The sequence below is a fragment of the Engystomops pustulosus genome, chromosome 7, assembly GCF_040894005.1.
Source record: "Engystomops pustulosus chromosome 7, aEngPut4.maternal, whole genome shotgun sequence".
Classification (NCBI taxonomy): Eukaryota; Metazoa; Chordata; class Amphibia; order Anura; family Leptodactylidae; genus Engystomops; species Engystomops pustulosus.
The window spans coordinates 112,711,498-112,733,819 of record NC_092417.1 but is presented as its reverse complement, the minus strand read 5'-3'; the positions used below and the strand labels follow the sequence as shown (position 1 = coordinate 112,733,819).

Genomic DNA, 22,322 nt, shown 5'->3' with positions numbered 1-22,322 from the left:
GCCCCTGCACAACAAAAGACCATGTATTAGTACATGTCCTTGTATATATTTTTCTCATAAAAGGTCTGTATGTTATTCAATGAAAGGTTTAAAAAAAAAAAAAAAAGTTTCTATTGAAAAAAAGAATTTCCATCTTCAATTGCGCAGTGTTCGTTTTCACCAGGATACACACCTTTCATAATGGTATTTTCAAAACCCACTTTCTTTCTATAAACATTAAATAATACACAAGATTTCATCAAGAGAACCTAGATTTTATATTCACATGGAGAAGAGACAGTACAAAACATTGTGCTGCAGCCAGGAGTGAACTGAAACTCTACTCCCTGAGGCAAACAACACCCCCACCCCCTTCAATATTAATATATTTTATTTTGTAGGCTAGTTCTTCATGGAGAGTCTCACACCCATGCTGAAATTGGGTGTAAAGAGGTGACTGTGCCCCGGATGCACTATCAATTCTTTACTATACATTACACACAGACATGAGCAGGGGGAGGAGAGGGGAGGGTGAACAGGGCTGCCATCACTTTCTCTCTCTCTCCATGTGACCAGCCTCATTTACATAATAAAGATGATTTTTACAATGATTAATGTATAAATTGACTAGATAAAGGCTGTGATGTGATAAAGGCAACAGGTAGTGGTGACAGAAACCTGATGACAGGTGTCCTTTTACTCGCCTCATGGCTGGTGCACTCTTGGCTGCAGCACTTGCTGTTTAAGTTGTGATCATTCATAGTACACAAATGCAAAGTCCCAGAATCCTCTGCAGTTGGTGTGATTGTTGGCTCTCTGTAGACTCCTGTGGTTTATATGTTTCACAAATCGCATTGTTTCTTTGTCTCTGTACACCAAGGCCAGGCAGTTGTTCTCTGGGTACACTGTAAGGAGCTGCAAATAGACAAGGGCTTAGTAGTAAGATAAGATGGTAGTCAGGGCGAAAATAATTGACATGAGAGGGAGAGAACATAGTACACACTGCTAGGTAAATATGGAATTCCATGTAGCAAGTCTTGTTGGCTGCATGGCAGAATATAGTCAAGGCCATGCCAACACTTATACCAGTTTTACAGAACACCACCACTTGGAATATACCTACATCAAGCAAGGTAAATAAACAGTAAAGTGTCAAGTATTTTGTAAGGCTATGTCTCATACATACCACAAGGTGCCTGATCCCATGTGAAACTAATTTTAATACCTTAAAACCATATACCAGGGGTCCCCAAACTACGGCCTGCAGGCCACATGCGGCCTGTTTCTATCCAGCCCCTGTCGCTTGGGCCCGGGCCCCCACTGTGTTCGACAACAGCCGCTCTAGCAGGATTACTGGAGCGATGTGGCCGGTGCACATCGCTCCACGAACTAGGCCGCGCAGCCACGTGACAATGTCATCTTGCGGCCGCACACCCCTTCCTTCCTGGCTGCGGCACGAAAATAGAAGACGCGCGGCAGGAGACTGGGGGGAGTACAAGGTTTTTCTTTTTTGTTGTTTTTTTAAAAAAAATGCCAGTAAAAAGATTGGGGCAGAGGGCCCAATATATGACATAATTAATTCCTATAATGCCCCCATCATGAATTAATGATGGATGGGCAGCACAGGAAATAATTAATAGTGCAGGGGCAGCATAGGAAATAATTATGAGGGGCAGTCTTATAATTAATGGGGGGGGCAGCATATTCAATAATTAATGGAGAGGGGTTCCAGAATATTTAACAATTAATTGACCCAATTAATTAATTGGGCCAATATATATATATATATAAAACAGTTCACAAGGCGGTGCAGTATATTAAATAATTAATTGAGGGGGGCCCCCAGTAAATTAAGGATGCAGTCACATGTACCGCCATTTATTTTTACACTTTAGTCTGGCCCTCCAATGGTCTGAGAAGGACAGTGACGGCCCCCTGTGTAAAAAGTTTGGGGACCCCTGATATATGCAGTATAGGAATTGTAATACTTTGTTGCTTCCATATATGCAGAATAAGAGCAGTAGTACAGTACTGTGCTGTGACCATATGCAGGATAGGAGTAGATATACAAAGCCGACACATTGGATACTTTCAGGGCCCTAAACCATCTGCATCTTTTGCCCTATGGTTAAACCAGCCCTGCTCGTTTTCTGATGTACAAATTATGAAAAATTTATATATTTTCTGGTGAAAAGCCAGGAAATTTCAACTTTTTCCAAATAAACAATTGTTTATTATGGACAACAGCACTGGATTAGACTTTTGTCCTTTATGCAGATGCAGTGGCTGTATGCAGATTTGCTGCTCAAAAGATTTATCCAAATATCAATGGAGCCAACCTGCAATTGCCCATATTTCATCTATATACATTCAAAGTAGATAGTATAACCTGCACAGGTAATACAGAACAAGACTTATATAAAATATAAATAAATTCCCCAGTAAGCTTCCATAATTACCTCCTCATCTTCCTCCTTAGCGATATAAGAAGTGAATCCCCCATATTCTGTTTCCCATTCTGGAGCAGAAAAGAGAAAGGTAAATATAAGCTCCCTCCAAACAGCAGGCAGTTATCTATCCACACGCTGACCACGCTCAGAGACCAGTCCAATGATATGTTATGCTGAAAACTTTTTGCAGTAATCAAAATATTGTATTTTGGAGGAAAGTAGAAACAATTAAATTTAGCCATTGTCATAATGCCATAAGTGTCTGAATATACTGACCTTCACATCCACAGAACAAGAAAAGGTCTAGAGCAAACTCCTGGCGCTCAGGATCATTGTCGTGTATCATTGTATAGTGTCCATGCTCCCACAATCTCAGGTCTCCAGTGCACGTGGGGACTTTGTCACCTGTAACATAGGGACAACTATATACATGCACACACTGCCATTGGATAGATTAGAAACTTCTTTCCAGATAGAATTGTACCAATAAAATGTGTGTTTATGATCCCTTTCTTGTCAACCATCAGTATATATCCAGAGGCTAAAATCCCATTCTAATAGAGTTCAAATGACACAGGCACAAGCCAAGTTATAGATTAAAAATACATTCAAACCTGTACCAACTAGACACGCTCAGGGACGATTTTTGTCTAGATGTAGAGGGGAGAGGGTAATAGCAGGGATATTCAACTGATATTATGTGGCTCTGACGTATGGAGATGGAGATAAAAGATGGAGTAGCTACAGAGCTCAGGTAGTTGTGTATACTGTAGCAGTGGGTTTGTATGAAAATACAGGCCTCGAAAGACAAGTAGCTCCTCTACTCACCTTCCAACTGAGCAGAAGAAGCCCCCTGCTCCACTCCTTGTGCAGAAGGCCTTGAATTGTCTTTGGAGGAACTTTCTCCTTCATCAGAATCGTCATTGTCTGGAGCCAAGAAATGCAGCTTCAGACCAGTGAGGTTGGAGAGCAACAGGAAAAAGGCCTCAGAACGCAGGAGATCCATGCAAGCGGATAACACTTCAGGTAACTCTCCATTTGCCCTCTTATAACATCTATTGTACAGCGAAAATGTAAGTGGACTACAAAACGGGGAAATAAACAGATTCCAACAATCCAGATTTTTCACCTTCGGTTGGGTGGACCTAGCAGCTCCCAGTTTATGTTATGAGTCTCCAAAGCTTCACAAATGGCACTGAACTTCTCCTCCTGCAAACCAGAAATGAACTTTTTTTCTACACAGTCAATTACAAAAGCCTCTCCTTTACTTCCTACTTAACCCCTCAATAACCAGTCATCAGACAAACCTTCAGGAAATCTTTCAGAAGAATTTCAGATGAGTCTTCAAATTCTTCCTGTATCTGTGATTGATACTCAAATGATAGGTATACTGGATTTATCCACTCATATAGGATTTCATGCTGTGGAAAAGTAGTGGGAAAAAAAATAAATAAAAAATCAACATAATATGTAAACTCAAAAACTTTCTGGAAAAATATTCTGATCATACATCACGTGGTAAGTGGGGGTTACGGATAGGTGGAGGGTCCAGGTAACGTGGAGGGCGCTCCAGTGAGGATCCATGAAACCAGCCACTGACTGAAAGGCGACATTTATCCTCAGATAACACTTCTGAAACCTGCAACAGTCAAACTAGCATGAAACTAGTCCCTGGGTTTATTGGATGGAGGTCAGGTTGCATACATTGCACAGGACATACAATGACAGCCGATATGCTGATAAATGCTTTTCATTGGAAATTAAAAGTGATAATAAGCATTTTTGTGGTGTTTACCATTTCATTACATGTATGTTCATGTCTTCTAGAAAAGCCTGTGTGAAAAATGGCAAAAAAATCCTCCTACAATATGCTATATTTTGATATAAAATGCTGTCATTTCAGGTAACATGCTTGTAACAAATAGCACATGTATAATAAAATTTGGAAAATATGTTAACCTGCTGGAAAAATTCCCTCAATATGAGAGAATGGACAATAGATGGAGCAATATAGATCAGGACCACAGGAGTTTTGTGTTGGTTTAACAATGTAGAATAATAGGAGTTTTAGAATCTGTCTAAGGTTCCCCTGTTGTCGGATGTGAAACAATCACAATAGATTACAAAAAATTAGTAGCTAATTGTAATATTGTTGTAACAGCCTGCATCAAATACCTGATGGAAAGAGATTGGAGAGACCTCGAAGAAAACCAATGTATTCCAAGATGGGACAAGAGACTTCACAATAGATCCAGGTTGTGTTCGGTCTGAAGAAGAAATAGCCAGAGAATATATTAGTACTCATAAATACATTCTTTATGATGGAGGTTACTGAACAATACTTTTTGGGAAGTATCTACTACACAGGTAGTCTTTCCATAAACCCCTACAGCTTAACACAGGAGTGCATGGAATTATTTGGAGTGACTGGATGTACATTTGCAAGCACTTTATTTTCTCCCACAGGTAAGCATTTGCTTGATATCATAATTTTGTATTTAGCATCGACAAGTTGCATGTTTGTGGATTTTTTTTATAATAATTTGGATTTTCCAAATTCTCAGTAATTTTCCTGAACATGGCCAACACTCTTTTCTAACACATCACAACAATCATCCAATTCCTGCTCAACTACAGAACTTGCCCTCCCGATTAGCTTATTCAGCCTGACTGGTAAAAATTATGTAATAAAGAGCTACTCTCATAAACGCCCTGCTATTTCCCTTCTTTTTCTGTTAATTTATATGCCGCTGCCAGTCCAATCTCTGGCCAACACTGACCCCCAAATACTTGTACTCACGAGCCACCTGCACCATTGTGCCGTTAATTATCATTGGCATTTTTACACAACCCACGATTTTCTACAATCAATAATTATTTCCTTTGTTTTATCTATATTTAACAAAAGCCCATTTCTCAAACACCAACTCACATATCTGGCCAGAGTTTCCCTATACTCCAGTTCATTATCTTTTGGTATACAACTGACAACAACCGTGTCGTTGGAAAACTTCTGCAAGAGACAATGGTCATTATGTCGTATATCAGCAGTATAAATACTGACAAGGAAAGGGGTTAAAACAGTGCCCTGAGGGGCCCCAACTCTGCTCATCAACTGATCTGAAAGTACAGACCTAAGCCTCACCATACCCTGACTCACATGAATGTCCATTAATCTCTTACATAAAATGTATGGCTGTATGGCGTTGAACGCACTTGTTAGATCAAAAAATATGATGTGCACCATGGCATTCCGCTCCTCCAAACTCCTGTACACCCTATGCAACAACTCCAAGACCCTTTCTTTAGACAATTTGAAGTGGATCCGCTGTCTTTAGGCTTTAGCCTAGGCAGACCACAGGGAACAACAATTCAGTTGCCCTTCGCTTTACTGACTTAGAAACTGGCCCTTAAAAGGGTTTCTAGCACATCGAGTTAGGAATTCGATGAAATAGTCACTATTAGTAATGTATTTTTATGATGACACTTTTTTGCATTCAGCATATATATCCATCTTAAAAGATGCGCCTCTTCTGGCAGAATCTGCTGTTCTTTTAGCTATTTATGCCGTAGATTTTAAATAAAAGGGGATTTTAGATTATGCAAATGAGCCTCATGGGTTCCATGCATAATTTTAAAGCCCTTTTTTCTTAAAAAACAAGGGCATAAGAAGCTAAAAGAAAAGCACATCCTGCAAGAGGGGGCACAGACCAATATGTCAGTGTGCTTGGTTTACAATCCTTGATTTGGTGATAGGACAACACATTAAAAGGAAATCTACCACAAAAACATATCCCCTACCCATAGAGTAGTGTCAGATCACATGAAGTCTGATCAATAGGACCCACTTCCATCAGGTTAGGAGAAGCCCCAGCTGGAAGTCCCTTTGAATGAAGCCTCAGTGCTCATGTGTAGCTGATACTCTATTCACTTACATAGGGCTGCTGAGACTGCATTTTCCAGCATCCCTATGCAACTAAATCGAGTGCTAGTCACACATGAGCACTATTCATAGGGATCCTTTAGAGGACCATAAACCTAACATTTACATCATAGAATCAAGAATAGTGGTTAAGTGTCTGATGAAACAATCCATTTCAATGAAGGAAAAAAATGCGATAAGACATAACTTTAAAATGAAGCAGATCTTCTGTTCGTTGAACGTGGCCTAGGGGTCTTATGAAGAGGTGACATAACAGATACATGTCTTGAAGATCTGACAGGAAGGAAAGACATATAGTACCATCTGTGCTGTACAAGTCAAGAGTTCCTCCATCTGCCTCACACCAGTCAGGAACCAGATACAAGATAAAGGCAAATCTTCTCCCTTCCAGTTCATCATCATGGCACAGCAGAGTATCTAAAAATGAGAGACAATGGCCCACATTTATTAAAGTGTTTTCGCCACGTTTCTGACTGCTTGTGCACTGAAAAGGAGCTTGTACATATATAAGATTTGTTTGCGCCAATTATGTGGTGTGGCTGCACGACAAAATTTCATTTCCTGTGCCGATTCAGACTTTGCACCACATTTATTATTGTGACTTGACAGAATTGTGTTGTGTATGTTAAAGGTGCACACTTATCGAGCAGTGCAGTGCAATAATCTGGAGCACTCTGTGGCACATTATCTAAAAGTAAGGCCTCATTCAAACAGCCGTTGTGCTGTTGGATATTCACATACGTCCCCATAGACGCCCATCACCAATTTGTGGTAGATCTGAAGCAGAATTAACTCTGCAGCATCTATTTGTTGGTTTTATTTATGCCAGAAAATTGTGCCATAATCATTGCAAGTCAGGAAATGCCTATTTCTCCAAAGCCATGTAACTATACAAGGCCTTTGATAAACACGTCACTTGGCATTTTAGACACTTTTAAGTGCCATTTAAAGCAGATTGTCGAGGCCAGTGGTGGCGAACCTATGGAACGGCTGTGAGAGGTGTAAATTAGCGCCCTCTCTGCGGACACATCACAGATTCAGCAGTCAGTACTCAAGGACTCCTCCTGCAGCCCCAGAAGGTGCCATACTTAGCGTCACTTCCTGAACATCCTGGGACAGCAGGAAAAGTGAGAAAATGTCAACACTGTTGAATCATTAGATCAAGTACCATAATTGTTCCTGTTCACATGGCCATGGAGGGAAGCTAAAATGATAATCTAAATGTCCCCTCCTAATTTCAATGATATTGGTAACTACTGGTTTAGCACTTTGCCAAAAATAAATAGTTTTAAGGTTTCAGATATGCCCTCACTGACCTAGACAGTGCGGTTTATTTCTCAAACGACACTATACAAATTACATTTACTATATTTTAAAAAGATATTTAAATAATAAAATTATATGGACTGATGATAGATGCACCATTGCACTGACTGGATGTGTCCTTCACTTACCTGTGTAGTTGTACTGAGCACATGATATGTCGACGGTTGTGTCCAGTTCCACATGTGTCACCTCTGAAAGCCATTGACGAAAATCTACAAACAGGACGTGCCTAGAGTGAAAAAATTGTGAAATAGGTTTAAGGGGATGATGTATGAAAGACACATAGATCAGGTGGCACTATGGATATAGACATTTTTAGCACATTCATATATGCTACCTGACCACCCACAATTGTATATGCTACATCAGTGGCACACGAGGGGATAGCACTTACTTAGCGATTTTATCATAAACTACAACAGTGATTTTCAACCTTTTTTGAGCTGCGTCACACTTTTTATACTTAGAAAATCCTGAGGCACACCACCAACCAAAATAGCACAAAATGACACTAAAACAGTCATAAAAGGCCCCCTTTACTAATCAAGAGCCCCCTAGCGGCCTCCCTTTACTAATCAAGAGCCCCCTAGCGGCCTCCCTTTACTAATCAAGAGCCCCCTAGCGGCCTCCCTTTACTAATCAAGAGCCCCCTAGCGGCCTCCCTTTACTAATCAAGAGCCCCCTAGCGGCCTCCCTTTACTAATCAAGAGCCCCCTAGCGGCCTCCCTTTACTAATCAAGAGCCCCCTAGCGGCCTCCCTTTACTAATCAAGAGCCCCCTAGCGGCCTCCCTTTACTAATCAAGAGCCCCCTAGCGGCCTCCCTTTACTAATCAAGAGCCCCCTAGCGGCCTCCCTTTACTAATCAAGAGCCCCCTAGCGGCCTCCCTTTACTAATCAAGAGCCCCCTAGCGGCCTCCCTTTACTAATCAAGAGCCCCCTAGCGGCCTCCCTTTACTAATCAAGAGCCCCCTAGCGGCCTCCCTTTACTAATCAAAAGGCCCTAGCGGCCTCCCTTTACTAATCAAAAGCCCCAGCCTCCCTTTACTAATAAAAAAAAAAAAAGACCCTAGCTTCCTTCCTTATACACTTACCCTTGATGTCTTCTTCCGCGTAACTTCTCTCCTAATGGCGATCCGCCCATCTTCCGTAGCTCCTGCACCGCGCGGCCCATGTCACGTGACTTACGCGACCTGACGTCAGGTCGCGTCAGTCACGTGACATGGGCCGCGCGGTGCATGAGCTACGGAAGATGGGCGGATCGCCGACGCGGGCCTTGTTGGTGAGTATGGGGGCCAAAACACGATGGCACGGCGGCAGCGCTACACAGGGGCTCCCCGCGGCACACTCAACCATGTGTCGCGGCACACTAGTGTGCCGCGGCACACAGGTTGAAAATCACTGAACTACAATATATAGCGATCTACACACAAAGCTAACATCTAACACTTTTAACTTCATCCCTACCTATAAGTGGATACCACAGTTTTTTTTTTTTTGTATTCCAATTGGTCCTTCTTCAGGGTCTGTTAACTGAGCACACATATCCACAGGACAACGAGAAGTTCCTGATCACTATAGGTTTGACTGATGTGACTCCTAGCAATCATGAGACTGGGAGTCGGATCATTGAAGTGGTGGTCACTGTAAGAGTCACTTTAAGTCACTCCTATATAAGTGAATGAAGTGATGGAAATCATAGACCCCACTGTGATAAAAGGGGACCCAATCAGTCATACACCCAGGGGACACTTGCTCCCTCCTGTGGATGAGTGGGAAGAGTGTGAGTAGTAGGAAAACCTTTAAGGCTAAAGAAATAAATGGTGATCTCACCGTAATGCACTAATGTGTGGCTCCTTCCTGCTTTTCAGATCTTCAGACTATAAAACAAAAATAACCAATAAAACAATACTGTGTAATAACTGTTGGTTTTAATGTGGGAACATCTTTCTAAAACTTTGCATTGTGTCATTCCTCTTATAGATGACAATGTGCAGCACCATTAGCTCTTTATCACAGCGGCACACTGTGCAGTTGGTGCACATTACAGGCAGATGCGTGGTGCACGTGAGGAGGAGGCCAAGGACAAGCAGGCCGGCTCCAGAACTACAGGCGCACCGCGGTGAAGAATGGGTGGGCAGTGATGCAGAGAAGAGGGCAAGGAGAAGGGGCACAGTTCAACCATTCAGAAACCTCAATAGAATTATTGGAATGCATATCAAGGTGATCGGTTCCCTTTAAGGCCTTGAAAGGCCAGTGGTTCTCAATCTCTCCTAAATCAGACAGCCAAAAATTTACATGCCATGGTTAAAGGGAATAAATCACCAATTTTCTTTGTAAGCACGTAAAAATCTCATGAGAAAACAAATTACTTTTTGCTGATCCTTTTTGCCTAAACTATAGAAACAATTAGCAATATACAGGCGGTACCCTACTTAAGAACACTCGACTTACATATGACCTCTGGATATTGGTAATTTATTGTCCTTTAGTCCTAGGCTACAATGAACAGCTGTAACAGTTATCACATGTGTCTGTAATGAAGCTTTAGTGTTAATATTGATTCTTATGATAACCCAACATTTTTAAAATCCAATTGTCACAGAGACCAAAAAAGTTTGGGCTGGAGCTACAATGATAAAATATACAGTTCTGACTTACATACAAATTCAACTTAAGAACAAACCTACAGACCCTATCTTGTATGTAATCCGGGGACTGCCTGTACTTTACAGCAGCCTCAAGGCCATATGCAATATCAGACATGGCCATGTGGTGGCAGTATTCCCTGATAAATACAACTTTGTATTCTGGGTTTCACCTGCTCTACACAGCTCATAGACATGAGAGCAATTGGAAAAATTACGGGGTAAATTCAAAGACGCACTACATCCATATAGAAGACATTGTTGGAACAATGTAGCGTCTCTTTGAATTTACCCTGTAATTTTCCAATTGCTCTCATACTCTCACTGGATGCCCATCCACTTTCGGGGCTAGACTCTGCAACACCTCCCTGAAACACTATATGCCTCATATGTGCACGTCTCTCAAGCGCCTAGCTTGACCCGTTCCCTAAAATTTTCCGTCATAACATCTTATAGACATAGTGTACACTTGCGGTTTGTTGTACCTGCTGGAATTTGTACAGATCATTAGATTTTTCATGGAAGCTTAAGGCCAGCAATTCTTCCTTTAACCCATCAAGAAACTCAGAGTTTTCAATGAAGGAATGAATAATGCAATGCTGGAAGGGGACAGGATCCAAGACCACAGAGCCTAAGAGAGAGCAGATGGTCATCAAGCATACATCTTCTCTTGCTCTATATATCACACATATAACAGCTGATTAAAGGGGCTTATAGCAACATAAAAGTCCACCACAAAGATTAGACCACAATCTACAACCCTGAAGAGTGTTTGGCCTCAGAGCTGTGTACTGACGCAAATTACACTTAAAATTGCAGAGTAATCTGCTGCAAAAAACACCTACATCCATCTTTACCAATTCCTCACTTCTCCTGTTCACAGCAATGACAGGCAGACACAGGGACAGGGACGTGCTGTGAGCCAATGACTAGCTCATGTGTGGCCAGTGAGCAGCATGCTGCGCAGTTCTATCAATAATTCCCCTTTAAGTATCGGATACTGCTGTACAAGGTGTAGTGCACAGAGATTAGCTGTGGATCACACGTGTCCCCACTCACCGCACTGTGCAACCTCCCTCTTCTCCCAGGCTCTCGTGGCCTCCTCACGCCCAGCCTGCAGCCCCAGAGCGGCGGACAGCTCAGCCTTCACCTGCCGCCTGCCCTTCTTACTGTCCCCATCCTTCTCTCCTGCCTGCCGCCGCTTTCCGCTCATTCCCCCCACCAGCCTTTACACTATACACTAGGACTACTATTCCCATGATGCTCCCGAAAAGCGTCGCAGCGCTATGACGACGCTTCCTCTCGTAACCGGAAGTGACGCGATCGTCCCCGCGCACCCGTTGTCCTGCTCCGTACTGCTCCGGAATCGGTGAAGGGGAGATCGCACAGGTGTAGGACTGATCCCGGAGGAAAGCGGAAGGATGTCGGTCATTCCTCCTAATCGCTCGCAGACCGGGTGGCCGAGGGGTGTCAACCAGTTTGGGAACAAGTACCTGCCGCAAACCAAGCCCCTGACCCTGGAGAGGACCATAAACCTGTGAGCTGGGGACTGCTGGGGCTACACATTGTGCTCTGTGTGACACACACAACCTGCATTACAGACCATCACATAGACAGGGCTGATCTGCTGGCAGTGGTCGGCCATTGCAGCTCGGTCCCATTCATTGAATAGGACTTCATTGCTGGGAACTGCGGTGCTAGACACAGTCCTTACTAATTGATTGTCATAAGGAAGGGTGATGGGGATCCTGTGTACAAACCTCTAATGGGTAATATTGATTGACCGATACTCATCAGGAACATCAAACAAATATCAGCAGCCTGGAACCCAAACACGGATGGGTGTGCACATTGTTATCCCTATTCAATGAGGCTTGTGAGTGTGGAACCACATGCTATGGTTTTAGTTTTGTGTAGGTAAAAGGAATATGGCAGCACACATCTTTGTGTTTAGCCCACTGAAAAAGGAGAATCAATCTTTGACTCCTTTAATACAGTAATGCATTAAATGTATACATTCAAAATTATTGTTACTAATATAACTGTCGTATTCATAAAAAAGTAAGATTTGTGCAGACACTGAACAAGCAGTGAAATTCTAACTCAGAATTGTGAGTGCAGTTCTTGACTATAAGGCTGCGTTCACATTGCGGCAGAGGATAGGAGATGAGCTTTGTCTCATTAAATGTTACATTTGTTAATAAATACTTATGACCCACTTTTCTTCAGGTATCCTCTGACAAACTACACATTTGGTACTAAGGAGCCCCTGTATGAGAAGGACAGCTCTGTGGCTGCACGATTCCAGCGAATGCGGGAAGAGTTTGATAAGATTGGAATGAGGCGCACTGTGGAGGGTGTCCTGATCGTACATGAACACAGATTACCCCATGTGCTGTTGTTGCAGTTGGGAACCACATTTTTCAAACTGTAAGTTGGACCTTCATTACTTTGCTGACCTTCTGGGTTACTTTGCTACATACATGGTTTCAATAATACAAAGCTTCACACATTATTGGGTAACAGCCCTGGACTCTGTTCCCTGGTATCCCTTCACTGCTGTAGCAGACTTCTATTTTTTACACTGTAAAGTTTTTTTTCTCACAAATCATCTCTTGGGATATAGAAAAACTTTTCCTATTATCTCTGTGCTGACAAGCCCTGGAGACCATCCTGTAAACAACTGTAGAGTACAAGGTGGGGGAGAAGTGGGGGGTCTGCTGCTCACAGAGGAGGAGGTCATGTGACCGTGCTCTCTGTGTATGTGGCATATTTCAGTGTTTTCCGTGCTGTGGATGCAAATTTTTCCTACAAAGATTTGTGAGGTACAAGATCTCCCCTTTTCCTTATCAGTAACTCCATCCCAGTCTGTTATTCTACAGCACTTTTATTCTCTCTCTCTGCAACTCATTCTGCTCCACCACCTTGTACTCAGCATTTTCTGCACAGTCTAGAGAACCTGTTATCTCTTAGTACTCATACAGCACAGGCTATACACTACATGCACTGTGCAGAGTTCATTGGATTTACTTGTAGTAATCTCACTGGATTTGCTGATATATTACTTAAAGAGGACCTGTCACCGCGGAAAACCCACAGACCAAATGTGCCCCCCCATAATACTCCCCCCAGCCCCTTTCTCCCTAGCAGTTTTTTTTTAAATTTATGTGCAGTAAATTGATTTAAAACGATCTGACCTCTTACCAAATAAGAGTTCGGATCGTGTATCTGTCGTGCTGCCAGCAGTCACGATCCGACCTCTCATTTGGTAAGAAGTCGGATCGTTTTAAATCAATTTACTGCACATAAATTTAAAAAAAAAACTGCTAGGGAGAAAGGGGCTGGGGGGGAGTATTATGGGGGGGCACATTTGTTCAGTGGGTTTTCCGCGGTGACAGGTCCTCTTTAATGAGAGAACACAAGGCATCATGGCATCTGTGGCCAAAGTGAATTGGACTTGGCTTCTGGGCAGATGCAGGAAGTGCTTCGTCTCAGCCCACTTAATCTCTGGTTTGAAAATGTTTTGTCAAACACTTTCAGAACAGAAAATGCTATAATTTTGGAAAGAAAAGGATGAGAAGCACAATATGGGCATCGTTCTGTTTCTTTTTAAAGGAGGACTCGCATTGGTAAAATCATTATAACTTTAGAGTTAAGTGTTAATGGTCTTCTCTTTCATCAACATATTGGCAACATGTCAGGTTGCTGAAATAGTTCAATTGTTTTAGGGGTACAACAGAGTTAAAGAAATTGTCTTGGCGTCCAACTGACACCGATCCAAATTCCGTAGAACACCTGTGGGATGCTATGGAAAAATCTATTCATTCCATCACGTTCCCACGTCTTGGAGTTGGAGAACCTGTCTTAGCTTCTGATATGTCTGTGTTAGTATATAATTGTATACCTATATTTGATCATATTTTTTATGGCTTTGTTTTGTGGAGTTTTGTTATTCCTTCTACAATTTAACTACTCTCAAACATCAAAAAAGGTATACTAACCTTTACAGGGGAACCTAAAAGGTTTGTTTCAAGTTATCCCCCATCCATAGGATAGGGGACAGTAAGCTGATCAGTGAAGGCCTGATTTCTGGCACCCCCACCAATTACAAGAATCAGACTCCCAGACATTTTGAGAGCAGGTTGAACTTGTGTCCTGCCACTCTATTCAGTTGTATGGGAGTGACACAAATATCAGTGACAGATTTCATCTTCATGGACGACTTTTTACATGTTTTAATGCACACCAATAAAATTCTTCTGATTTTATCTGTTATTATGATTGTACTTGGTATATGACACTGGCCTGGTTGTTTTTGGTTGGTATGTGTTTTTTCCAGTGTTCCTACCACATATATAGTTATTGGTGAGATGCAACTATCAGTTATAGATCAGCTGATTTGTTATGTACAGGCTTGTAAATCTGTATCGTAGAGCGTCAATAACCTGATGGCTGCCTTCAATAAGATTGGTATGCCGCCTCAGCAGAGAATTGGTCGTCTTGTGAACAACATGAGATATTTTTTTGTGAAGCTGTAGTTAAGGCTTAAGGGTGAAGACACACATGGCGTTTTTGGGCCGTTTTTACTAAGTGCGTTTTCAGATCGTTAAAAACGCATGCGTTTTTTAACGATCTGAAAACGCACTTAGTAAAAACGGCCCAAAAACGCCATGTGTGTCTTCATCCTAAGGCATGGGACAAGTTATTGAGACATTATTGTATTTTTATGGGAGTATGCCCACCACTGTTGCTGGCTTAGATTTCAATAAATTGTTTGAGATAAGGTAATCACCTTTGCATGGTTTCACCTAAATGCCCTACTTTCATGTTATACTATCACTGCATGTTAAAGAGGACCTTTCACTACCTCACTTATATGGAGATTAGCATTCCATTCGGTGGGGCACTTTGAATTTTCCTTCTAGCCCCCGCGGTTGCAGAGTTATTAGTTATATCTGCCATAAAAGCAAGTGCCGTTTACATAAGCAAAAACAAAGTGAAACTCGACATAAACGCAAATGCTATGTAAGCATAAAGGTGACGGCAAGGCAAATACCACATAAGCTTAAACACAACGCAAATTCAACATAAACGGAAAATCTGCATATGCTTAAATGCACCTCAAATGCTGCATGCACGTAAACCTGCCACAAATGGTGCGTACGCATAATCGCAAACATAAATGTGAGACAAACGGCATATAGGTGAAAGTGTACCGCAAATGCAGCAAAGCGTTACCGTGACGCAAACGGTGTGTAAGAATAACCATAATGCAAACACTGTATAAGCGTAACGTAAGCGCGAAAGGGACGTAAGAGCAAAATGGAAACAAGCGCTGCGTAAGCACAACCATAAGCAAAACTGCAGAAACATTGTGATTATGTAGGGCACGTTTACTTACCCGGTCCTGCGCGATCCCTGCTGTGCGTCCGATTTCCTGCATGTGTCTCTTCCCCGCTCAGGCTCGCCGGAGTTCACCTTCTTGTTCCCGGTGTATGTAAGTGCATTGTCTTGCAACACAATTTTAAAGTTACATAATGCGCTCAGTCTGAATCTGTCGGATCGTTCCACAGCCCTCCCCCCGATATCTGTTGCATGAAAGTTGGCGACAAATTCTGATCGCGTGCAACACAAATCCCCATCTAAATACCTGTCACAGCGGCGCAAATACCGAAAATGGCTAAAAGCCGTCGAAAGTGCGATTCGCGGACCCTTAGTAAATAAGCCCCAAGGTCAACAGAATATTAGCAGAATGTGTGTGAACACAGCCATTAGATAAAAAAAAAACTTACAGCTCAAGATTCATAATAGCTTCTCTGAAATGCCCTGCCATACATTGGACAGTATGAGAGAAGATTAGCATAACACTCCTCCTCCAGGGGATTAGCCCCAGCTCCTCCTCTCTGACCAAACACAGATTACAATGGTCAGAACCTGGGAATGTTATCTCCGCACCTGGGGGCTAGAAGGAAAATTCTAAGTGCCCCTGAATCTGTGTAGCAGCCCCATACAGGATGGCATGATAATCTCTACCTCTTACTATTTGGGAGAGATATTGTTTAGTTTCTGTCTACATTTACATTTTCAATGAATTCCATTTCCATAAATCATATGACTGACTGGTGTATCTGCACATTCCTGCACCAGTTGGAGGGGATGTTGCTTGTAAGTTTCCACTGTCTGGGTTAAATCAAATGACTCCCTTTTGTCTTTATGTTTAGTTATTAATTAAAAGCTTTTTTTTTTTTAGGCCTGGGGGAGAACTGAACCCTGGAGAGGACGAGGTAGAAGGGTTAAAGCGCCTCATGACTGAAGTATGTATATATCTGTATTGCCTACCAGTGGATGCGTGTGTGGAAGTGATGTGATGGTGCTTGAGGGTGCAGTCACACGTTGCAGTTAAAACTGCATCGCAATCAATGTCAAGCATTGTTTTCTTGGCCCCGTGTATGAGCCAACTGTTCAAGCCACAAATTGTGGAGCAGGTTCTATTCCAGCCTGTGTTTATGTTTTTGGCTGTGGCAGACATTTCTTCTGTCATGGGTACATGAGTGGACAAGGGCTGCGGCCAGTGAATGCACACGTTTGTAGCTTTGGTCAGAATGAATAGAATAATGCAGTGTATTAAATTAGCTTTAGACCAAGACTAAGCAATATTTCTCTTAGACAAAGGGATTGACATGCTAGAGTACTATCAGCTACTCCTATATTAGGCGCACACAAAGTGAGTGGATCATATATGAGACACATCTAGTCTAATTTTATTTTATTTTTATTTTTTTTAGTGCAAGAAAATCAAAATTGAATTTTCTTTTTAGAAATACAGTGTTACAGTGCTGAGAGGTTACTTCTAAAGACATCTGTTATGTGTCTAAGTTGCAGAGTGAATGCTGGGATGCCTTCAGTACTTTCCATCTTTTCTTGGAGAATTATTTATGGGATACATACATTATATAAACCCTGTACTGCTCAAGATCCAGAAATAGGGGTTGGGAGTAAAGGGTCTTCTATGACATGTTAGACTTTATGTAATTACAGTTCAGTTTAAATGAGAAATACGGACAAATTTATCAAACCAAATTGGGAAAATTATTGTTAATGTAGCTGTATATTATGCATCCAGTGAAAACCTGTCTTTACTTTGCAATAGCTTAGTAATTGAATGTAGCTCTCAAGCAGATATCTTGTGTTCTGCAGATCCTTGGCCGTCAGGATGGGGTGCAGCAGGACTGGGTCATCGATGACTGCATTGGAAACTGGTGGAGACCAAACTTTGAACCACCACAGGTTTGTCTTTTAAAGCTAAACTTAGCTGCTGAGGCTGAAAAACACAATAGGGACAATTTATTAATCCACTTGAGACGGTCTACATATACAAAGGCTTCAAGAACTTTTATTTAACTTTTTTTCCCTACTAAGGGAAAATAGTCTGTGTGTGTTTAGACAAACTAAAAGAAGGTCTAAAGAAGAACTCAACAGTCTTTGGGCTCATTCACACTAACGTATGTCCTCCATGCCTTAGCCCTGCGGCCACACGTCGGCGCTCAGAGGAGGAGGGGGTGAGTGCTGCTCACCCCCGCCCCCCTCCATAGCAAATAGTAGCCGGATGTCGATACAGCCAAAGATGGAACAGGCTCTATCTTTTTGCGGCTACGGTGAGCGCTTGTTGCGTACCCAGCCGTCTATGTGGACGTATGTACGAATGCAAGCTTGCGGCCGTACATACGTCCCCCTGACGGTCATGTGCATGAGCCCTTACACTGCTCCACAATTTCTCATCACAGGGATAAATCTGGCACAGCAAAAGACCGGTGTTTTCTAGCATTAGACTTGCATACCCAGCCACACTTTGATAAATTCCCCTCAGTGTATCAGTGTACTTCATCTTATCTATTTGTGTCTACAGTATCCATATATTCCTGCACATATTACAAAGCCAAAAGAACACAAGAAGTTGTTCCTGGTGCAACTTCAGGAGAAAGGTAAGTGCTAGTAGATCTATTAGCGTCCAGTAGACATAAGACTTCACTCTTCCTTTCATTTCAGATTATGTAATCTCATGTACTCCTCACATGAGTTTTACCAAGTTTGATAACCCCAACCCTGTGGATAGGGGATAGCTATCTGAATGGTGGAGGTCCGATTGCTAGTATCCCCACCGATTATGAAAATGGAGGTTTAGTTCTCACTGACTGATGGAGCAGGAGGTCGAGCATGGGTGAATGGGAATGCCAGAGATACCCCAGCACTCTGCACAGATATTATCTACACACTCTTAGTATTGAGTGAAGAGGCAATCCCTCAGTTATCTAGAACGGGTCCCTCTTGAGTCATATGGGTTTAGGTGAATGTTTTCTACATAGATCCCAATTGTGTTACATTAACGATAAAGTCTGATTACTGAGTCTTATCCATTTCCTTCTGACCTCTTACTACTGGATACAAAAATTGTCTTATTACCTTTTTTATCTCTCTCTGTTTTTGTAGCATTATTTGCTGTTCCTAAAAATTACAAGCTTGTTGCTGCCCCTTTGTTTGAATTGTATGACAATGCCCCTGGCTATGGACCCATAATTTCCAGCCTTCCACAACTTCTTAGCAGGTAAGCTCACTCTCTACGTTATATGATTTCCTACTTTTATAGAGATATGTATATGTACATATACTTTTATATCAATATGTAGACATAAAAGGCTCAATTGGTCCATAATATTTACTGTATTAATGTCTTGTATCATCCACAGGTTTAACTTTATTTACAACTGAGGACAACTGTGAATTCTGGGATACAACTTGTGGGAAAGCGGTCTCTGTGAGAACAGCTTTATAGTGTGGGAACCTTGGCGTAATCATTTTTTTTTTGTTAAATATACCTAACTTGATGCTGTCACAGTGGATAGACTGTACCAAAATACACAGCAGCAAGATGTGTTACTGGTTTTATTTTTTCATGTACCATTTGGTTTTCTTACACAATTAAATGTTTTTTTTTTTCTCCGTTTGTCAATTCTTTTTTTTTTTCCCCAAATGTATTTAGACAATTCTATATATGGTAGTTACCTAAGCAGGTACTTCATTTGGTCGCAGCAATTTAATAAAAAGAAAATTAACATGGTATGGTTTCTCAACACTTGCCCCAAAATGGCTGCCTACATAAGGACGGTTGTTCAGAAACATTGCTTTTCTATAAAATATATATACTGTATATGCATATATATGTATGTACACTAGTTTATGGTTTTTGACTGCTAATTCATAATGGTAAAATTAAAGAAAATACTATAAAGAAAAAAAAATAAAGGTCAAAGTTAAAATCTCTTTTGTTTCCCTAGAACGCATATATAAAGGAATAAATAAAATCATAGACCTGTTAGATGTGCCTGATCTATACAAATCTAAAAATAATTATCCCATATGGTGAATACCGTAACTGGAAAAAAAAGGCCAAATGCCACTTTTTCTTTATCTTACTCTGCAAATTTTGATAAAAAGTGATCTAAAGATTGCACAGTTGATGTTATCCATGAAAACATCAGCTCATCCTTTAAAACGTGACAACCTAATCTGCCAAAAAAAGTTATGGAAGGCAGGGAGTGAAAAACATAAATGGAAAAGAGTGGTGTGTCCTGAAGAGGTGAAACGTTAACGCACCAAGCCCCAGATGGTGTGTAGTTTACCCTGCAGTGTGCAAGCTTAGCTGGTAGTAGATACGAAGTAGATCAAGTATGCCACTACAGTATTCCCAGCCAGGCTGTTTTTTTGCTATGATTAGAGTGGAATCACCGCTGACCCTATGTAGTTTACCATAATATATTTGTGGCACTGCCATACAAAAACATGGCAGACCACAGCCTTATGTTGTAATGTAAATTACAAGTGTGTCATCTACAGGTAATTACTATGAAGAACAGGGTGTTACAGCCAAGGTAAAAATGTTGATAGGTTTCATATCTGGATTTAGTGTGTTCCCATCTCCCTCAGGCATCTTAATGAAAATGTATTACACCCCACACCCAGCGATTGCTCATACGGCTCTTCAACACTCGCATTTTACAAGATGATTATTATATTAATAATAATGTTTATTTATATAGCACCATCAAATTCCATAGCACTTTACAAATCATAGGGGACATATACAAATATAATATTACATTACAAACAGTCATATGGAACAATATCAGTGAGCGCCCTGCTCGCAAGAGCTTACAGTCTATGAGGATGAGGGGGTGACACGAGGTAAAAGAGATTGGTCCAGCCATTCTTTATAAGGGAACAATATAAAATAATTTTAATAAATAAAAATTTAATAAATAAAAATTCTGCTGCTTGAACCAGCCATCAGCCGCCATCTTATATATAAGGTCCAAGGTGAAAGTGACTGCAGAGAAGCCTGGAGCTTGGTATATATCTGGTGTTTGCCGGATAACAGACAGGAGGAGGACATAGGATGGATTCATAAAAGGAGAGTTGACATTTCATGCAGTTAGCGAGTGTGATAGACTTGCCTAAGAGCACGTTTGAAACTTTGGAGGGTGGCTATTTGTCTGAGAGTCCGGGGAAGGGCATTCCAGAGAATTGGTGCAATTCGGGAGAAGTCCTGGAGACGTGCACGAGAGGTTCGAATTAAGGTAGAGATTAATCTAATATCACTGGCAGATCGGAGAGCACAGGTAGGGTGATAGACTCGGATGAGAGAAGAGAGATAGGAAGGGGCAGCATTATTCAGAGCTTTGTGGATAAGGGTTATTATTTAGTCGAGAGTGAATTGGCATTTTAGAAGTTTCAGTTGTCAAAAATGGTCGGATTCTGGAGATGTTTCTGAGATGCATGCAGCAAGAGCGAACAAGAGATTGAATATATGGTGAAAAGGAGAGATCAGAGTCCAGCACAACCCCAAGACATCGGGCCTGCTGTCTCAGTGCTATAGTGACCCCACAGACTGAGATGGAGAGGTCAGGGTTGGGTCGGTTAGTAGATGGTGGAAAGATAAGAAGTTCTGTCTTAGAAAAATTAAGTAACAAGAAGAGAGAGGACATGATGTTAGAGACACCAGATAGACGGTCACTAGTGTTCTGGATTAAGTCAGGGGTGATGTTACTTGCAGAAGTATATAGCTGGGTATCATCAGCATAGAGATGATACTGGAAACCAAATCTACTGATAGTTTGTCCAATGGGGGCAGTATATAGGGAAAAGAGAAGAGGACCTAGGACTGAGCCCTGAGGAACCCCGACACTGAGAGGGAGATGAGATGAGAAGAGAAAGATCCAGAGAAGGAGACACTGAAAGTGCGGTCAGAGAGGAAGAAAACCATGAGAGTACAATGTCCTTCAGGCCAATGGCACGAAGCCTCCTAAGGAGGAGCTGGTGGTCCACAGTTTTGAATGCTGCCGATAGATCCAAAATAATGAGGGGCGAATAGTCACCTTTGGATTTAGCAGTGAGGAGATCATTGGAGACCAGTTTCAGTGGAAAACATAGAGCGGAAACCAGATAGTAGGGATTTAGTTGAGAGAGAGCGGGTTAGTTGAAAAAGACCAGGCGTTCCAGGAGTTTGGAGATGAAAGGGAGATTAGAAACTGGTCTGTAGTTAGCAGCACTGGTTGGGTCCAGGGAAGGTTTCTTTAGTAATGGGGTAACAACCTCTTGCTTGAAAGAAGACAACACCAGAAGAGAGGTTGAAGGTGAGAAGTGACTGCTGGGGAGAGAGACTGTACCAGATGTGAAGGGATGCAGGTAGTGGGGCGAGCAAAGGAAAGGAGCCTGGACACTTCTTCCTCTGTGACTGGCTCAAAGGAAGAGAATGAACAAGGTAAGGCACCAGAGAGAAGGGGATTTATAGAGTGAGCAGATTGAGCAACTATTTCCTGACAAATGCAATCAATATTATCTTTAAAGTAAGTGGCCAGATCTTCAGCCCCAGGGTCTGTGACGGGTGGCTGCACCTTTGTTGTTAGTAGGGAGTGAAGAGTATC

General features: G+C 41.8%; 2 protein-coding genes across 2 annotated transcripts; one reads left to right on the top strand and one right to left on the bottom strand.

Moving 5' to 3' along the window:
- Positions 1 to 683: 683 nt before the first annotated feature.
- Positions 684 to 11,634, bottom strand: OGFOD1 (2-oxoglutarate and iron dependent oxygenase domain containing 1). The gene is made up of 13 exons (XM_072117612.1): positions 11,404 to 11,634; positions 10,830 to 10,975; positions 9,530 to 9,576; positions 7,827 to 7,927; positions 6,673 to 6,789; positions 4,605 to 4,696; positions 3,940 to 4,068; positions 3,737 to 3,850; positions 3,559 to 3,638; positions 3,258 to 3,484; positions 2,706 to 2,834; positions 2,439 to 2,497; positions 684 to 894 (listed from the first exon to the last, which is right to left on the bottom strand). Exons 1-13 carry the CDS (start codon positions 11,555 to 11,557, stop codon positions 733 to 735), a joined length of 1,557 nt encoding a protein of 518 aa, XP_071973713.1. The 5' UTR covers positions 11,558 to 11,634; the 3' UTR covers positions 684 to 732.
- On the top strand, positions 11,619 to 19,341 carry NUDT21 (nudix hydrolase 21). Its single transcript, XM_072117613.1, has 7 exons — positions 11,619 to 11,881; positions 12,574 to 12,774; positions 16,595 to 16,658; positions 17,542 to 17,631; positions 18,251 to 18,326; positions 18,832 to 18,946; positions 19,089 to 19,341. Exons 1-7 carry the CDS (start codon positions 11,766 to 11,768, stop codon positions 19,108 to 19,110), a joined length of 684 nt encoding a protein of 227 aa, XP_071973714.1. The 5' UTR covers positions 11,619 to 11,765; the 3' UTR covers positions 19,111 to 19,341.
- Positions 19,342 to 22,322: the final 2,981 nt, after the last annotated feature.

Coding starts and splice junctions, on each gene's coding strand:
- NUDT21 (XM_072117613.1), top strand. CDS start 11,766: ATGTCGGTCATTCCTCCTAATCGCTCGCAGACCGGGTGGCCGAGGGGT. Junction 12,775..16,594: donor GGAACCACATTTTTCAAACT/GTAAGTTGGACC, acceptor TTTTTTTTTTAG/GCCTGGGGGAGAACTGAACC. Junction 17,632..18,250: donor CAAACTTTGAACCACCACAG/GTTTGTCTTTTA, acceptor TTGTGTCTACAG/TATCCATATATTCCTGCACA.
- OGFOD1 (XM_072117612.1), bottom strand. CDS start 11,557: ATGAGCGGAAAGCGGCGGCAGGCAGGAGAGAAGGATGGGGACAGTAAG. Junction 3,485..3,558: donor CTAGGTCCACCCAACCGAAG/GTGAAAAATCTG, acceptor GCTGTACAATAG/ATGTTATAAGAGGGCAAATG. Junction 895..2,438: donor CTAAGGAGGAAGATGAGGAG/GTAATTATGGAA, acceptor GTCTATTTGCAG/CTCCTTACAGTGTACCCAGA.